This window comes from Acromyrmex echinatior, chromosome 5 (genome assembly GCF_024713525.1).
Source record: "Acromyrmex echinatior isolate Ae372 chromosome 5, ASM2471352v2, whole genome shotgun sequence".
In the NCBI taxonomy this organism is placed as follows: Eukaryota; Metazoa; Arthropoda; class Insecta; order Hymenoptera; family Formicidae; genus Acromyrmex; species Acromyrmex echinatior.
Window position 1 is genome coordinate 4,851,481 of NC_141856.1, and position 14,730 is coordinate 4,866,210.

The 14,730-nt window shown below is 34.9% G+C and overlaps 1 protein-coding gene across 1 annotated transcript in view; it reads right to left on the reverse strand.

The window, feature by feature from the left end:
- The window catches only part of otp (orthopedia homeobox), a 47,448-nt gene extending 33,908 nt beyond the window's left edge, over positions 1-13,540 (reverse strand). Inside the window, exons 1-3 of the mRNA XM_011068724.2 lie at positions 12,987-13,540; positions 6,593-6,727; positions 4,340-4,521 (exon numbers count right to left, since the gene is read on the reverse strand). Coding sequence (XP_011067026.1) covers positions 4,340-4,521; positions 6,593-6,727; positions 12,987-13,032 — 363 coding nt within the window. The 5' untranslated portion in view covers positions 13,033-13,540. The remainder of the gene's footprint in view (positions 1-4,339; positions 4,522-6,592; positions 6,728-12,986) is intronic.
- Between the last annotated feature and the right edge of the window lie 1,190 nt (positions 13,541-14,730).

Sequence of the window (14,730 nt, forward strand, 5' to 3'; positions counted from 1 at the left end):
GCCTTTCCCTCGCAGCCCCATTGGTGCCGAAGGCCCTCTCCACACGAGTGCCCGCCGCCGGGTTTCCTTGGAAACGCTTCGTTCACGCTGATGTCTACCCTCGCCCACAGAAAACCTCTTTCAATTAGGCAGCCTGCCGCCCGACAGAACCCACGAATCCCGGTCCGTTTTCTCTCCCGTTCCCTTTACTTTCTCTCTTCCTTTTTTCTTCTTTTCCATCTTTTTCTTTTTTTAATTTCCTCTCGCCTGACGTTTCCCGCTTCGCCGAAACGAACACGCGCCACTATAGAGTCCGAGGTAAAGAAGTCACCGAGTACCACGGGTGACTTTGAAATCACTAATTCGTTAAACAATCGGAAAGTGCGCGCCGAGGTCAATATGTCACGCGAGTCTGCACAGAAAGAATGATTTTTCCGATATTCCAAAATTTAACCAAATATTTTCGTTGGATCTTAATAATTGCTCATAATAAATAGAACGCTCAAACATAATAAACAATGTAGCAAAAAATTTTGATATTCTAATAATCGACTGGGTATCTCTAGTTATTTTGATGGTCCAATAAAATTATTTTCAAATCGACCTACCTAAATTTTTAGATAGATACTTTAACAAAACCTTTCTTTCCATGCGACATGATAAAATTTACGTCGAGAAGCAGACATTGCGATAGAAGAAAATATCGACTTCTTAAAAATATATATTATGAAATAAGTACGGGATATCGAAAAAACGATATCTCGGAATGAGATTAGCATGTGGAAAAATAATTTATAAGCGACGCAAATTAAAGTTCACGAATCGCTGCGAACTTCGAGGTATATCTCAACTGATTGCAGAAGCTTTTCTTTCTTACGTAACTAAAATTATCTCGAGTGTAAAGTAGCCTTAAAGTACTCTTAATCGACGATATCTAGATAACTGTTCCCGCCATGCAGACAGACAGACAGACAGACAGATTTCGTTACACAGCGAACAAGTACGGGAATACGCGTCATATCCGGCCAATCGCATGTGCGAATTTATATACGCGCACGCGAGAGGGAGCGTGGCTGATTGGTATGCGGCACAACGCCCAGCTTGACTGACGCCTCCAAGTTGCGAATAAAATTTTCATGAATTTCTATTAACTCCGTTTTTTCTAGACGTGCCCCGGAGACTTAAAAAAGTTCTGTCAGCTGATAGCCGCGGGGAGGTCAAAATCGCCCTATCGCGCTGGTCAAATTCCGATCGAAAAGATAATTTTCCAACTGCACTGTGTGGTTTTTAAATTAATTTAACGCATAATTATCATCGAAATGTAAAGATTAAGAGTAATTGATATTTAAGAATGTTATCCACATTTTAAAATTAGTTTCAATGTAATACATTTCCTTTCGATCCTCTGACCAAACAAAATAATATCAATACTGATTGCAAGCATAATAAATTGGAACCTTAATTTATAATTTTCTCTATTAATTTTCATCACTTTTAGCGACCGCTCTTTATTGTTTTGAGTTTTATTATTGCGTAAAATTTTTCATTTTAAAATAATGCTCCTCCGTTTTCAAAAGTTTAACAAAAAAAATTTTTCAGAAAAAACAACAATTATTTTTCAATTTGACAGAAAATTAATAACTAACCAAATATCAGCAAAAGAATATGTTCTTAACATGACCAAATGTCATTTTTGTCACTTTCATTTCATAACCCTTAAAAAACATCCTTTTTAAGCTGTGTGACAACCTTGATGATTTTTTTAACCTCTTAAATTGTAATCACGATTTTGATTATAAAATTAAGTTCACTTTCAATAATTGATAGGATAATGTTTATTTAACTCGTTCATGGTAATACCTTGAAAATCGGTTTTTTTAATTGTATTCCTTTTGAATTAAGGGAGTAATATCGTACGTTAACTTTCCTTTCAAATTTTTAATCAAATACGCGCCCAACAATCGAACGAAGAGGTCGACAAACTCTTACATAAATAACACAGAAAAATTCAAGCCTTTTCATAAATTCTGAGATTTCCGTCAGTTTTGTATTTAGATAAACTGCGGAAATCACGAATGTATTCTTGCTGTCAAAAACACATCATATTCGTTAAATTATAATACGAAGATGCCTCGATTTACTGTGTCTTTTTTAATTTGATCCGACGTTTATTGTTGACGCATCTATTTTTAATTTTCATCGTTAATATGAGCTATTTTTGATTCGTTACACCTCTGCATATTATAAGATAGTATAATTAATTCTCTCTTATAAATCATTCCTCTAAAAATTTTATTCCGAAAATAAAACTTATCTCTGAATTACATGTTAGACAATAATGAGTTTAAACTGTAATTATGCTAATTGATAATAAATCCATATATATACACGATTTTCCTGAAATATCTACAATTTTGTCGGAGATACAGATCTAAAAATAATTTTGTTGAACCATCAAAATAATTATGTAGGAATCTAAAAAAATAATAATGTTACAAAAATTTTTTATATTCTAACAATTAATTTGAATTTCTAATAAAACTATTTTTAGATCTAGTATCCAGCAAAATTTTAGATCTTTCAGCAAAATCGTTCTTTCTGTATAAGGTGACTCGAGGGGGAAATATAAAGAGGAAGATTTTGTTTATAGCTTTTTTTTCATAGAACGCGTGTTGAACATTCTGATTATGCATAAGTGTGTGATAAACTGCAACTATCGACAGAAAATGTTCGTGCATCAACATCGAAAAAGATTTGACGAAATACAGCTTACTGTAAAACCGAACAAATAATATATGATTTTGATTAGTATTTTTTAATAGTCATATGACTGGTATAAGTTAATTTGTAATAATTTTATATGCATAAATGACATCTTCCTGTTACACTTGAGCGAAGATAACAATAAGTACAAAACATGATCTTCCCTAATTAATACCAACATTAAAACAATTATATAAATTAAAATTTGGAATATTTTATATTTTATATAGTTCAAATTATTTAAGTTAATCAAATGCTGTTTAAATAAAAACTGCAGATAAGTACAACATGCAAGTTTATTGCGTCATTTAATTATTTATGGCATCTTACATCCGCATGTATAAGAGCAAGATGTTACTTTTTCAAGATATGATATACCAGTTATATTTTTTCCAAAATATTAAAAGCATTCATTTGTATAAATAAAAAAGGTCTCAGACTATAAATATTTTTAACTAAGTTCAATGACATTATGTGACATTAAGAATAAAGGCTTAAATGGCGTCTTCTCTCAAATCATCTTACATCTTTTATGTCTTTATATTGAAAAGACTTTAATAGATTGATACGTAAGAGAACAGAGAACCTTTTGAGGGAATCGTGGTTGAAATTTCTGGATCTTTGATCCCGGAATTCCTGATGCCAGAGACAGGACTTGCGAGCTTCCGCAAAGTTTCGCGGTCGCCTTGCAACCAAGTGGAACCCACCAAAATTCGGAACCCCGCAGGGCGAGGGCTTAGCTACTGCTCCAAGTTTCACTTTAATCCAAAAAGCCGAGGTAGGCCAGCACAATTGATTCTACCAAAGTTCCGGTACTATCTGAGTATACATTTCTGAGGATAGCCGCGAGGTTACCGTATGGTGACAACTTATGATATCTTTAATGCCTTAACATTTCTCATTATATGTCCGTGTCACGAAATTTTTACAGTCAGAGACATTATCTTTTTATATTTATAAATTTTTATAAAATTATGTGTTCTTTGGGTCTTACATTGTTATGTTCGGCGTATTATTATTTTGCTCATGCAAAAATCCATATTTTATGTAATAATATATATAACAATAATAAATCACTACAATAACTGAGACACTTATATAAATGAAGTCATTGCACAAAGTGTATATGTTACAAGAAATTAAAACTAATCTAATTTTCTGATGGGGAAAAGATAATTAATAATAAAATGAGTTAATAAGGGCATGTATAAGAGTTAAGTACAAAAATTGATGCGCAAAAACAAATAAGAAATTTAATGCGATAAGGTTTCAATTATACATAGCATCATATACGTTAAAACTTTCAAATCAATTACATTTTCGAGTCATCTTCAAATCTTAGAAACACTTTTGCATGAAAGATGATTAATATTTCCGATGAGTCGAATTATAAAGAGTTTGATCAATGTATTCTTTTTAATGCAATGGTCAATTTAAATAAGCGTCCGAACGTAGTTGCTGATTTGTAACTATTTTAACGTGTAGAAGCCCGCACGTAATTCTGGCACAATGTGAAGTCACGCGATAAGTTCTCTAGCACACGTTGAAATTAATCATTTCGTGCCATCGGCAGTGTGTACATTTTGACCACACCTACCTGAACGCGACTTTCCGTGAGGCCGATCCTTAGTGCTATTTCCTCCCTCAGGAAAATATCCGGGTAGTGGGTTTTGCCGAAACACCTTTCGAGCTCGTTGAGCTGAGCCGGGGTGAAACGCGTCCGATGTCGCTTTTGCTTCGCAGGTTTATCATCACCTTGCCCGATCGCCGCCGCGCTACCTAAAATGCAGAGCCATGGTTAAATAACGTAAAGTATTGAATTTTCTCCGGTTACTTTTAGTTCTACTTGTTAATTGAAAAGATACAGCCTTGGCCATAAGTATAAAGCACTCTCAAATTGTTCCCTTAAAAGAGTACTGGCAATAATAAAAGTCAAAAAAAGAATAAAATAATTCAATTGCTGTAGAAATAAAATGTATTTCAATAAAAATAGTTTTTAAATTTATTTTTCATTATGTATAAAACGTTTAGGATGCATGTCGAACTTTCAGGATGCTTTATGCTAAGGCTGTTAAAAGATAAAACCAGATTTTCTCTGCTCCATATCTTCTACATTTTGAAAAATAGAAAATAAAATGTACGTTGTGTTCTATTTATTCAAAATTAATCGACATAAAAAAATCATCTATATAAAAAAAGTGTAAAATCAGAACAAGTATAATATCAATAAGGTTTTTCCTTCTTTAGAAGATCGCATAGTAACAATATCAAGATATTTATTTAATCGACAGTTATCAATTTTATTTCAATTTCAATAATTGTTAATAAATATCTTAGATTAATATTTATATTTCAAGCTAATGATAAGATATTTCATAACTATGCTTATTAAATTTAACATGTGCTGCACATCGATCAATAGCTAAATTTTAAACTATTGTATTTAATGCGCGTTTTAATCAACATTTTCGTTTCTAAGTTTTATTTATAACTTCAATGTTAACGTGACGTATGAAAATGACATGATCAATTTAACATCAAATCCGGAGTAATAATTTTGAAAATTGATATTTTAATTTATGATATTGTTCTGCACTGAAAAAAATTTCTAAATCTTAATTGATCTACTTTTACGATATATATAATCTATTTATAATACTAACTCTAAACATTTGCGCGTAGAAATAAATGTTTACTCGATAAAACAAATAGTAAAATCAAATTAATGAGTCTGTACTAAATAAGTACATGTTTACATTTAATTAATATTATTTAAACAAATATATATTAATAATATAAATTTAGTACATTTTTTCAGTGTAAATGTTATTATTAAATAAGAGTTTCTAAATCTGTATATTTGCGTGATTGTACTTTGGTTTTAAATAGTTTCGAATTGTTAATAAATTTAACTTGACTTAAGTTATATTAAGTTTAACACGTTTCGACACTTTTATTGTAATTTATCGTGATGATTACGAAATATAAACTGATAAATGACGGTTAAATAAATATCGCGCGATATACCTTTTTCAATATAAATACTATTTATATAAATACTTCTCCCAAATGATATAAAAATATGCTATTGCACTCAGCAAAATGGTTTCGCCTTCTAACTCATAATGAAAACATCGCGCAATCCGTTTTGAGAATATATCATACACTTATTGCAATTGCTCATGTATTCGTAGAAAATCGATGTGATTCATCTTTCCATTTACCATTATCATCCAGATAGTTAAATGAACAAATGAAATCTGTCAATCGTTCACAATTATGAATCATTCTCGATTTCGATACTATCTTAAAATGTAAATAAAAAACGCATAAAATAAATTATGTAATTAAATTCTTTATGTTAAATTCCTTTTATTTATTCACTCCTTTTTAGCGTCGTGACATTATTCTACTATCAAAATTGTGAGATGGAAGGTTAAGGATGTATTAGGTTTCTCTCTGCAAACAGTGACTGAATTAAAAATTTAAATCTTCCATATAAAAATGAATATTATATGCGAAACAATTTAACATCAATATTTATATTTAACAATACAACTTTATAATTTGAGTGAAAATTGTCTCATTTTATCTTAATTATTTTTTAAAAACACGCATCTACTTCTTAATGAAATAAGTATCGATAATTTCTTATCGATATTCTAAATTGTGTCTAAATACAACACGATATAGACAAATTTTCATAATTTAATTTTCATAATTGAAAAAAATACATGTAATACGTCCTTAAGCTCGTGATTCGCATTAATCGAATTAAAATGTCCCGTGTCTCTCGAATGATTCTTGACCGAAGGAAACGAAAGCAGACACGAGAGCGAGCTTTACGTACCTGTGCCGGGCATAGTCATGATCAGTTCCTGATGAAGCGTGAGGCCACCACCCGCGGACAGACCGGAGCCCAGATTCACACCCAGCACGCCGTGCTCCTTCTCGTACCGCTTCAGATCTTGTGCATCCTTCGCTCCTACGTGCCAGCGCGCGGCGACGTGATGGGTAAGAAGGCAGAGAAAAAAAGAAGACACGCCGCTTCAGTTTTCTCCCGTCTTTTTTCTTTTTGCCGGGCTTCCTCGTGCTCCGCACATGCCTCTCGCTCGCCCGCCCCACGCGCCCGCTCTACGTAGTTTAAATTTGTATAGGAGCAGAAGCTGGCCGAGGGGTGTACGGATCACTTAGCGAGGAGGTGCGAGAATCGTCACCGTATACTCCGGACTTCTAAGCGCGCAAACATACGTCTCAATACTCAATACGCGCATGTATGTACCCCGTGTACGTGCGTGCGTGCGTACGTGGCGCGGCCATGGTACGTCATGTGGATGCATTACGCATCGTTGTATCGCGGAGGGTGTCCCATCTCATCTCAGATCGGAACACCCACACTACTCTACGTGTCAGATCGCAGGTATCGCACGTCGTTGTGCATTGTCAAAGATGCTTACGTAATGAGGTAAACTAGTTTAGTCAGGTACAATCGCAACGTACGACGCGTCTTCTGCGTCGAGGAGGAAAAGACCACTCGTTAAAAATTTCCACCCACGGAGAACGACAAATGCGCAATGGAATAAATGTGATGGAATAAATGCGATTCGCTACGCGAAAAATATAGGAAACACTGTAACAACTCGTACAAAACGGTTATTATTAGTTTTGACATTTATATTGACGTTTATATACGTGATAAATTTTTCGTAAAATTAGACGTTTGATGCAAAGGTTTTTTTTTTTATTGACTAAACGATCTTAAAGTCGTACTTTTTCTAAATTTCTATGTAATGCTTTAATGTGAATATTAAAAAAAAAAACAATAAAAAATATTATTGTTTACTGTATGAAAAAGAAATTTCCTGGAAGATCTTTTCACTGCGCATTTTATACAAATTCGTTATTTAATAATTTGATTTGAATATTCATACTTTCAATAATAAAATAAGAGCAGAATTAATATAAAATATTCTATCAGTTTCGTTTGTGTGCCCATAGATATGAAGTTATATACCGAGAATCAATATTGAATTACCAAGCCATCGTGTAGTAAAACTTAACTGAATGAATATCTTCATATGAATGAATTTTATGACAAGTCATTTTATGATAGCTCTTTTTATTCGCGCGTTAAAACTTAATGATTTTATTTTATTATATACAATTTGATGGTTCCGGTGTTTATAAGACTCCTTATTTCATAAGAATTCGTATTCTTATACGGATTTATTTTTTATCTTCCTCGAGATTCTCCGTATACAACAATGATAAACTCTGTTATCATACACACACAAATATCGCGCGTAATCCTAATATGAATCACAAACTATCATAGCACATCTCCAAAAAGAAAACAAATCTCCTTCAACATTTACTTTGCATAATTGCCCGTATTATTTCGAGATAATTTCCATCTAGTTAAAGATTATTTAATTCCGCATTAATTGACCGGATTATCGAAGATAATAATCAAATTAAAACGCTAATCACCAAAGGATCGCGTGGGACGCAGCTAAGCATTCGTTCTACACGTGTATTTTTTCGCTCGTGGAGTATCGCGGTAATTCACGGATACGTGAAGCGGCTGTAGAAAAAAAAAAACGAAATTTTTATAACGCTCGGCCGCGCGTTTATCGACATTTGAAAACCTCGTGATTGACAGCCACCCGCTTGAAACGTCTGAATAATAAAGTCATAAATCACATTACTATTCGGAAATGTCGTGACAGACGTATTTATTCGCGTGTCACGCTTGCGAGCTATGCCCGCGTTGTCTCAACGGATTGGCCGATGCACCAAATACAATTAACGTATATCATAAAAAATTTTAACGGACACACTTTAAGTGTGGCGAGATGCGCGCAACGTTCCCAAATCTCATTTTTTGATAAATTGAAGGATGGTAATTGAAGACGTATCGACGTAGTCTGCGAATCGGCCGGCCGTTAGTAAGTATATGTTTGATCTTATTTGACGGAAGACAGATATAAAGTGCAATTTATGAGAAACAAGTCGAACGTCGGTGTGACGTCCCTCACGTTCCCGTAGGAACTCAGGTATATAATTTACTCCGGACGACGATTACGATTGTTTGGATGAAATCGAGATCCTATCTGAATAAAAATGAATAATTTCAAAAGAGAAATCCTTTCGCTATTCGTATGCGTTGCCATGGCTATTTAGTTCATTCGATAATCGCAGTAACGTTAAGTTAAAATTGAACGAGAAACAAGTGTTTAAATCGCATGGTGACAGAATAAATATGATGGAAAAAAATCAACGCTTAACGTGAAAAAAAATAGAGCTATAACTTTCTTTTAATCCAGTTAACGTGTAGCGCTTTACTCAGTTCTCACCACCTGCAACATTCTAACTCTCTAAACCGTTCCTCAACTTCTCGCGTAATGTAATCAGTGTTGAGGTAATTAAGATCATCAAACTCGAGAAGCGGCTTTCTTGAGATGGAGATCGAAGACGTGCAACGTCACGTGTTACCGGCACATTTCACTATTCTTTCGTGCAATTTTCCATCCTGAATTTCCCTACCTGACAATTTTTTCATTTATAATTCTAAAATAAACCTGTTGCAAAAAAATTTTCTTAACTTAACAAAAATGTAATCATCATAAATTAACGTAATTTACGATCTTGCTATAATCAAAGAAAACATTATAGATACCATATATACAATGTAAAAGTAAAATAATTAATAAGATTACTACATTTCTATATATATATACAAGATAAAACTCAAATAATTTTGTTAATTACGCAATAATAAGTAATAAATAATTTATTATTTATAAAAAATTGCGAACTATACTTTTATATCATAATTTTATGCAAATGCCACACAAAAAGATAATAAATACATTTTATATAAAAATAAATTTAAAAAATATTAGTTTTTGCACGTCGCAAATAATAAATGCACTTGCAAATAAAAAATTAATATACGAAATGTGATTCTATGAACATCTACAGATAAATAATTCGTAGTAATATAAATTATACTTTTATACAGAAATAAAGGAAGGAGTGTCAATAAGGCTACTTTTGTATCCCCTATGAATTTCCGTTAAATAATTTTTTTTTGTATTGTATGCTCATTAGGAATGTAAAAAGTAATCATTATATGAGGAAAAACTCAATCCAATAAAGTCCTAATTAATTATTAGTTTAAACATATCGCTATGATACTTAAGCCCTTTTTTCATGACTAATAAGTAAATTAATAAAATATTTTCGTTATACTGCTCTATCAACATTTTAAACTATCTATCGTCCCCAAAGTGAAAATGAATACAGCTCATAGAAAAAATGAATTTTTTTATTACTCTTGACGAATCGGTATCCACCAAATGTTGAGGCCCACAGATAGATGATCTACTATTTGTTGCCTACAGGCTTAAGCCTCTACACCGCGTCAAAGTTGTAATCATTGTAGAGATTTTTTATTTTTACTAATTTTTGTGTTTTTTGATTTTTGTTTTTTTTTTTCAATTTTTTTTGAAATTGAAAATCCCATTATTGCAGTATATATGAGTATTATTTCATAAGTACATATGTCAAGAGTAATAAAAAAATTCATTTCTTCACTGTAAGCTGTATTTATCTTTACCTTAGGGACGATAGATAATCTAAAATGACGTTAACATGATGGCAGACCAGTATAATGAACGAAAATATCTCATTAAATATCTCACTTATTAGTCATAAAAAGGGCTTAAATATGAGAATGATATATCTAAATTAATAATTAATTAGAGTTTTATGGCTCGAGTTTTTTCTCATATAATAATTCTCATACTAACATTCCTACTGATCATATAATACAAAAAAATTGTTTAATGTAAAATCGTAACAGGCCTTATTGATCATTCTTCTATAAAAAGCATTAATTTTTGCAAGTCGCGAATAGTAATTGCAGTATAAATAAAAAACCGATACAAGAAATATGATTCTGTGAATATCTATCAATATGATAAATATTTCGTAATAAATTATACGATATTAATTGCAATCCACAGTTGTGGTAGGATTATTCACAGTGGATTAGCCGGGCGAAACAGTCCCTATACGAACCGACGGGTGATGAAAATCAAATTGATTAAGAGGAATCCAAATTCATTTGAAATTTATCTTTTTTGTAAGCATGGAATTAAACATACTGATATGATTAGAAATGAATTTTAGAAAGATTATTTCATAAAATAAATGAGTAAGAGTAAAAATTCGCATTAAATGGTGCAAAATATAAAATATTAACAACTATCAAATATTAATAACATTTATTATTTGGCGGTATGTTATGATCCATTTTATTAATTGTTTGCCTACTTTACAATTCGCTATCAATAATTTACATTTAACCGCTACTTTCTATATATTTTAGTTGGTGCAATTAACATACTGAGAGATGATATACGGACATTTCTGTTATAAATTTCACCGTAAACGGCAAGTAATTAACTTTAACGGAGTTATGTGACCTATAGTAATGCGCATGTGAAAGATTTAGAAGGATTTAAAATTATATATAACTAAATTTATAATCGAATCTATTTAATGAAGATCGTTTAACGCTCGATATTTCTTTCGGTTGGATTCTTTTTCATTTTGAATATCTTTTACTACAATAGCACGCTTACAATTAGACCGGGAACACTCGTAGTACTCGTAATAATGTCTGATTAATTAACAACGTCACTTTCAATTGTGATTGTTAATTGTAGCAAACCGACATAATAATCCCACGTTACGTGAACAAAAAGCTGACACGCTAAGCTTGAAATAAACTAGCTTGCGCACTTATAAAAGCTGTGAAGAAACACGCTTCTTATGGGACACCTGATGCTACGGTACTCGACGCCGCGTTTGAAATCTAAGACTGAAGTATCAAAATTTAACAGCATTGTATCATTATTGCGCCATCACTGTTTTCTCTCATTTCATTCTACATTCTAAAGGTACAAAAGCGAAATTATAAACAAAAACGATGTTTAGTGTTGCTTTTTAATATTTCATAACATCAATGAAATGCACTAATAATTCACTGAGAAAAACGTTTTTTAGTTATGTCAATAAAAAGTACAAATAAAATGTATTCTGTTATATTAATCAGAATTTTGATTGTAATTAAATTTCTGGTTGTCTCGATTAAAACATAAATTTAATATGATAAAGTGTCTGATTTGTACTTTTCTGATTGAATCTACCAGAGTTCTAACTTATGTAATCGGATTTTTTCTTGTTGTTATACTTGTCACGATAATGTTGGTCATAAGTAAAATATTTAGCACAAATAAACGCCAAATTCGCGATCAAGGTAGGACTTAATGCCTAATATGTTTATATGAATTTTATAATTTCCAGTTTATTATTATTGCTGTTATTATTCACTTCCACATTTCTTTCCAACTTGTACTATGTAATTAGAAAAATTTAATATTTTTGGCGGTACCGCTTTTATTGTTATAGATGAAATAGGCTGCCACAAAATCGATGGATATTCTTGTGACTGGCACTTAATCCTGAAAGCCTGTATTAGAACACATGTTTTTTCACACCGGTTAAAAATGTATTTAATTCGATATACGAAACACACCGAATTGTAAATCGGAAACGACGTGCCGTCGGCAAAACATCAATGGCTTCCGAAGAATGGCTGGTCGCAAGTTCAATGCTCGTGATCGAAATGCATTTGTTATACATGAAGTGATGATCTTTCGGACATTAGAATGATTCGCGTGATTACATAGTAACATAACAGATAACTAAAACGTGATTAATTCTTGTAAGCTAAAAATATGATTATAATAATCGATGAACGTGACCGACACATAATGACTTTAATTTTAATTCACAGTTAAAAATGGACCAATCACAATACAGTCCATAATTGCGTGTTTACATTCATGTATTCATAACCGGTCCAAAATATACACTCAATTATTCTGGAGAACATTTCAACTATTCTTCTCAGCAGAGTTTAAAGACAATGGAGATTTTTGGAGAACTTGGATTTAAAACGCGAAGGAAACGCGGTGGATATCGTGAATCTCGGCCAGCCTGAGGAGATTTCTAAGGGAATCGGAGCTTATTCTTAACACACAAGGATTATTTTAACTGACGTTCGACGGAGATCGGCGGTATTCGAGATCGCTAATTACAATCCGAGCACAGTTTCGTTGACGCACACTAATCAGATGGGGTTTTCTGACTCAAGTGTATACGGTACTTACCGGAGATACCGTGTACGGAACCACCGGCGGTGATATTGTTGAGCATGCCGCTCAACTCCGGGAGCGTAGCTCCGATACAGCACGCGGAAGCGGAAATCCGCGCAACACCGCGAGCACCTCACCCTCAACTCTCGAGGAAGCACGGACAAGAAAAAAAACTGCGACTGCGACTGGCGGCGCGACGCACGGAGCCTTTCCTGGATGAGTATTTAGGTGTACAGAGACGAGCCTGAGGACCGGCCCGTGCCTCAGGAAGGCAAACAGCGAACTGGCCGACTGCCATATCCGAACTCCCCCACTCGCGCCGGCTCGCCGGGTATATCGACATCCCATTCGTTTCAAAGCGGCCACCGTCGATCTCTCGCTTTAACCACCGGCTCGCGAGAGTCCCTACTACCTCGCCTTCTCCGCTGGTGGGCGTGATATTAAATCGCTCCTATCCTTCAGATCCAACACTAGAATCCAGGGAGGTAACTAGCCGCACCAGCGCCTTTCTTCCAACTCTCGCATTTAACAATCAGAATTTTCTTTATTTTCAGATTTCCTTTAATTTCAGCAGCATATTAAGTATATTAATTATCAAAATATTAATTTATTTTCAATTAGAAATATCCATTATTTATTCGACTTATTCAATATTAAAATAGAATATTAAAATGGCGATATAATAAGGTGGAATTTCGAGTAGTGCTGAATTAATTCATCTCCTTAAGAGAGGGCTATTATGTTTAGGTATATATCTTCTCGTCTGCTGAAAGTTTGAAAGTTTCCTCCTAGGAAATTCATTTAACAGTGTTAAGAGTTGCCACGATTATAGCAGTGCAAAAGTTGAGTGTAATCGCGCGTTCACCAATCACTCCAACAGGACGCGAGATCGCTTCGACGGAAAAGTAAAAAGAAAAAAGTATGACAGCTGGTGGCGACGAACCAAGAGTCTCGGACCCGGAGGTATCCCGGAGGTGTCCGTCGACGCTCGGATTTTCTGTCGCCCGCGCCGCGCCGGGCCGCAATGGTTGGTAGCCATGCGAGGGTTGCCCATATCCCGAGGTAAACTCTATCCAGGTTACCGTCTCTTTCGCCGTCTCCGCTTTGTGGTAGGCGGTAACCGCCGCGAACGCAGCTCCAATGAGCGGGTAGCCCGCCCTCTGGATGCCCCACTAGTTTTCGCGCGGCGGAGATTTATTGAAATTTTATTTTTATGGCCGGCAAGAGCGCGCGCGGGCGCTCGGCGCGGCGCGGCGCGGCGCGGCGCGGCGCGGACGTCGCGGACGTCGCGCGCGCGGGTGAGAGGAGAGAGATGAGCGAGCGGACGACCGGCCCGAAGGAGACGAGAGAGAGAGCCCTCTTCTTCTCATTTCCTCCGCCTTTCTTCACCCCTTCCCGAACCCGTGCGTATCGCTCTATCCTCGTCCATCCCGCTCATCCCTCGCTCTCTCGCTCTCCCGCATCGCGGTGTTTCCACGTTCTCTCTCGCCTCGCTCTCGCTATATCCATGCTTTTCCACCCTCGCCTCGCTCGGGTGCGCGCGCGCGCACGCGTGCTCGCTCTCTCACCGGAATCTCTCGCCCGGCCGCGATCTCGCTTTCTCGCTGCGGCCCGCCTTATATACGCTCTACGTCCTTTTAATTCAATAGCTACCCCTTTTTATAACGCGGCAACCCCCGTGCAGCGCGAACGGAAGTCACGATGGCTCCTAACGCTTCGTTTGACCCGCCAACGCGCGATCTCGCGCGATCCTACCGTG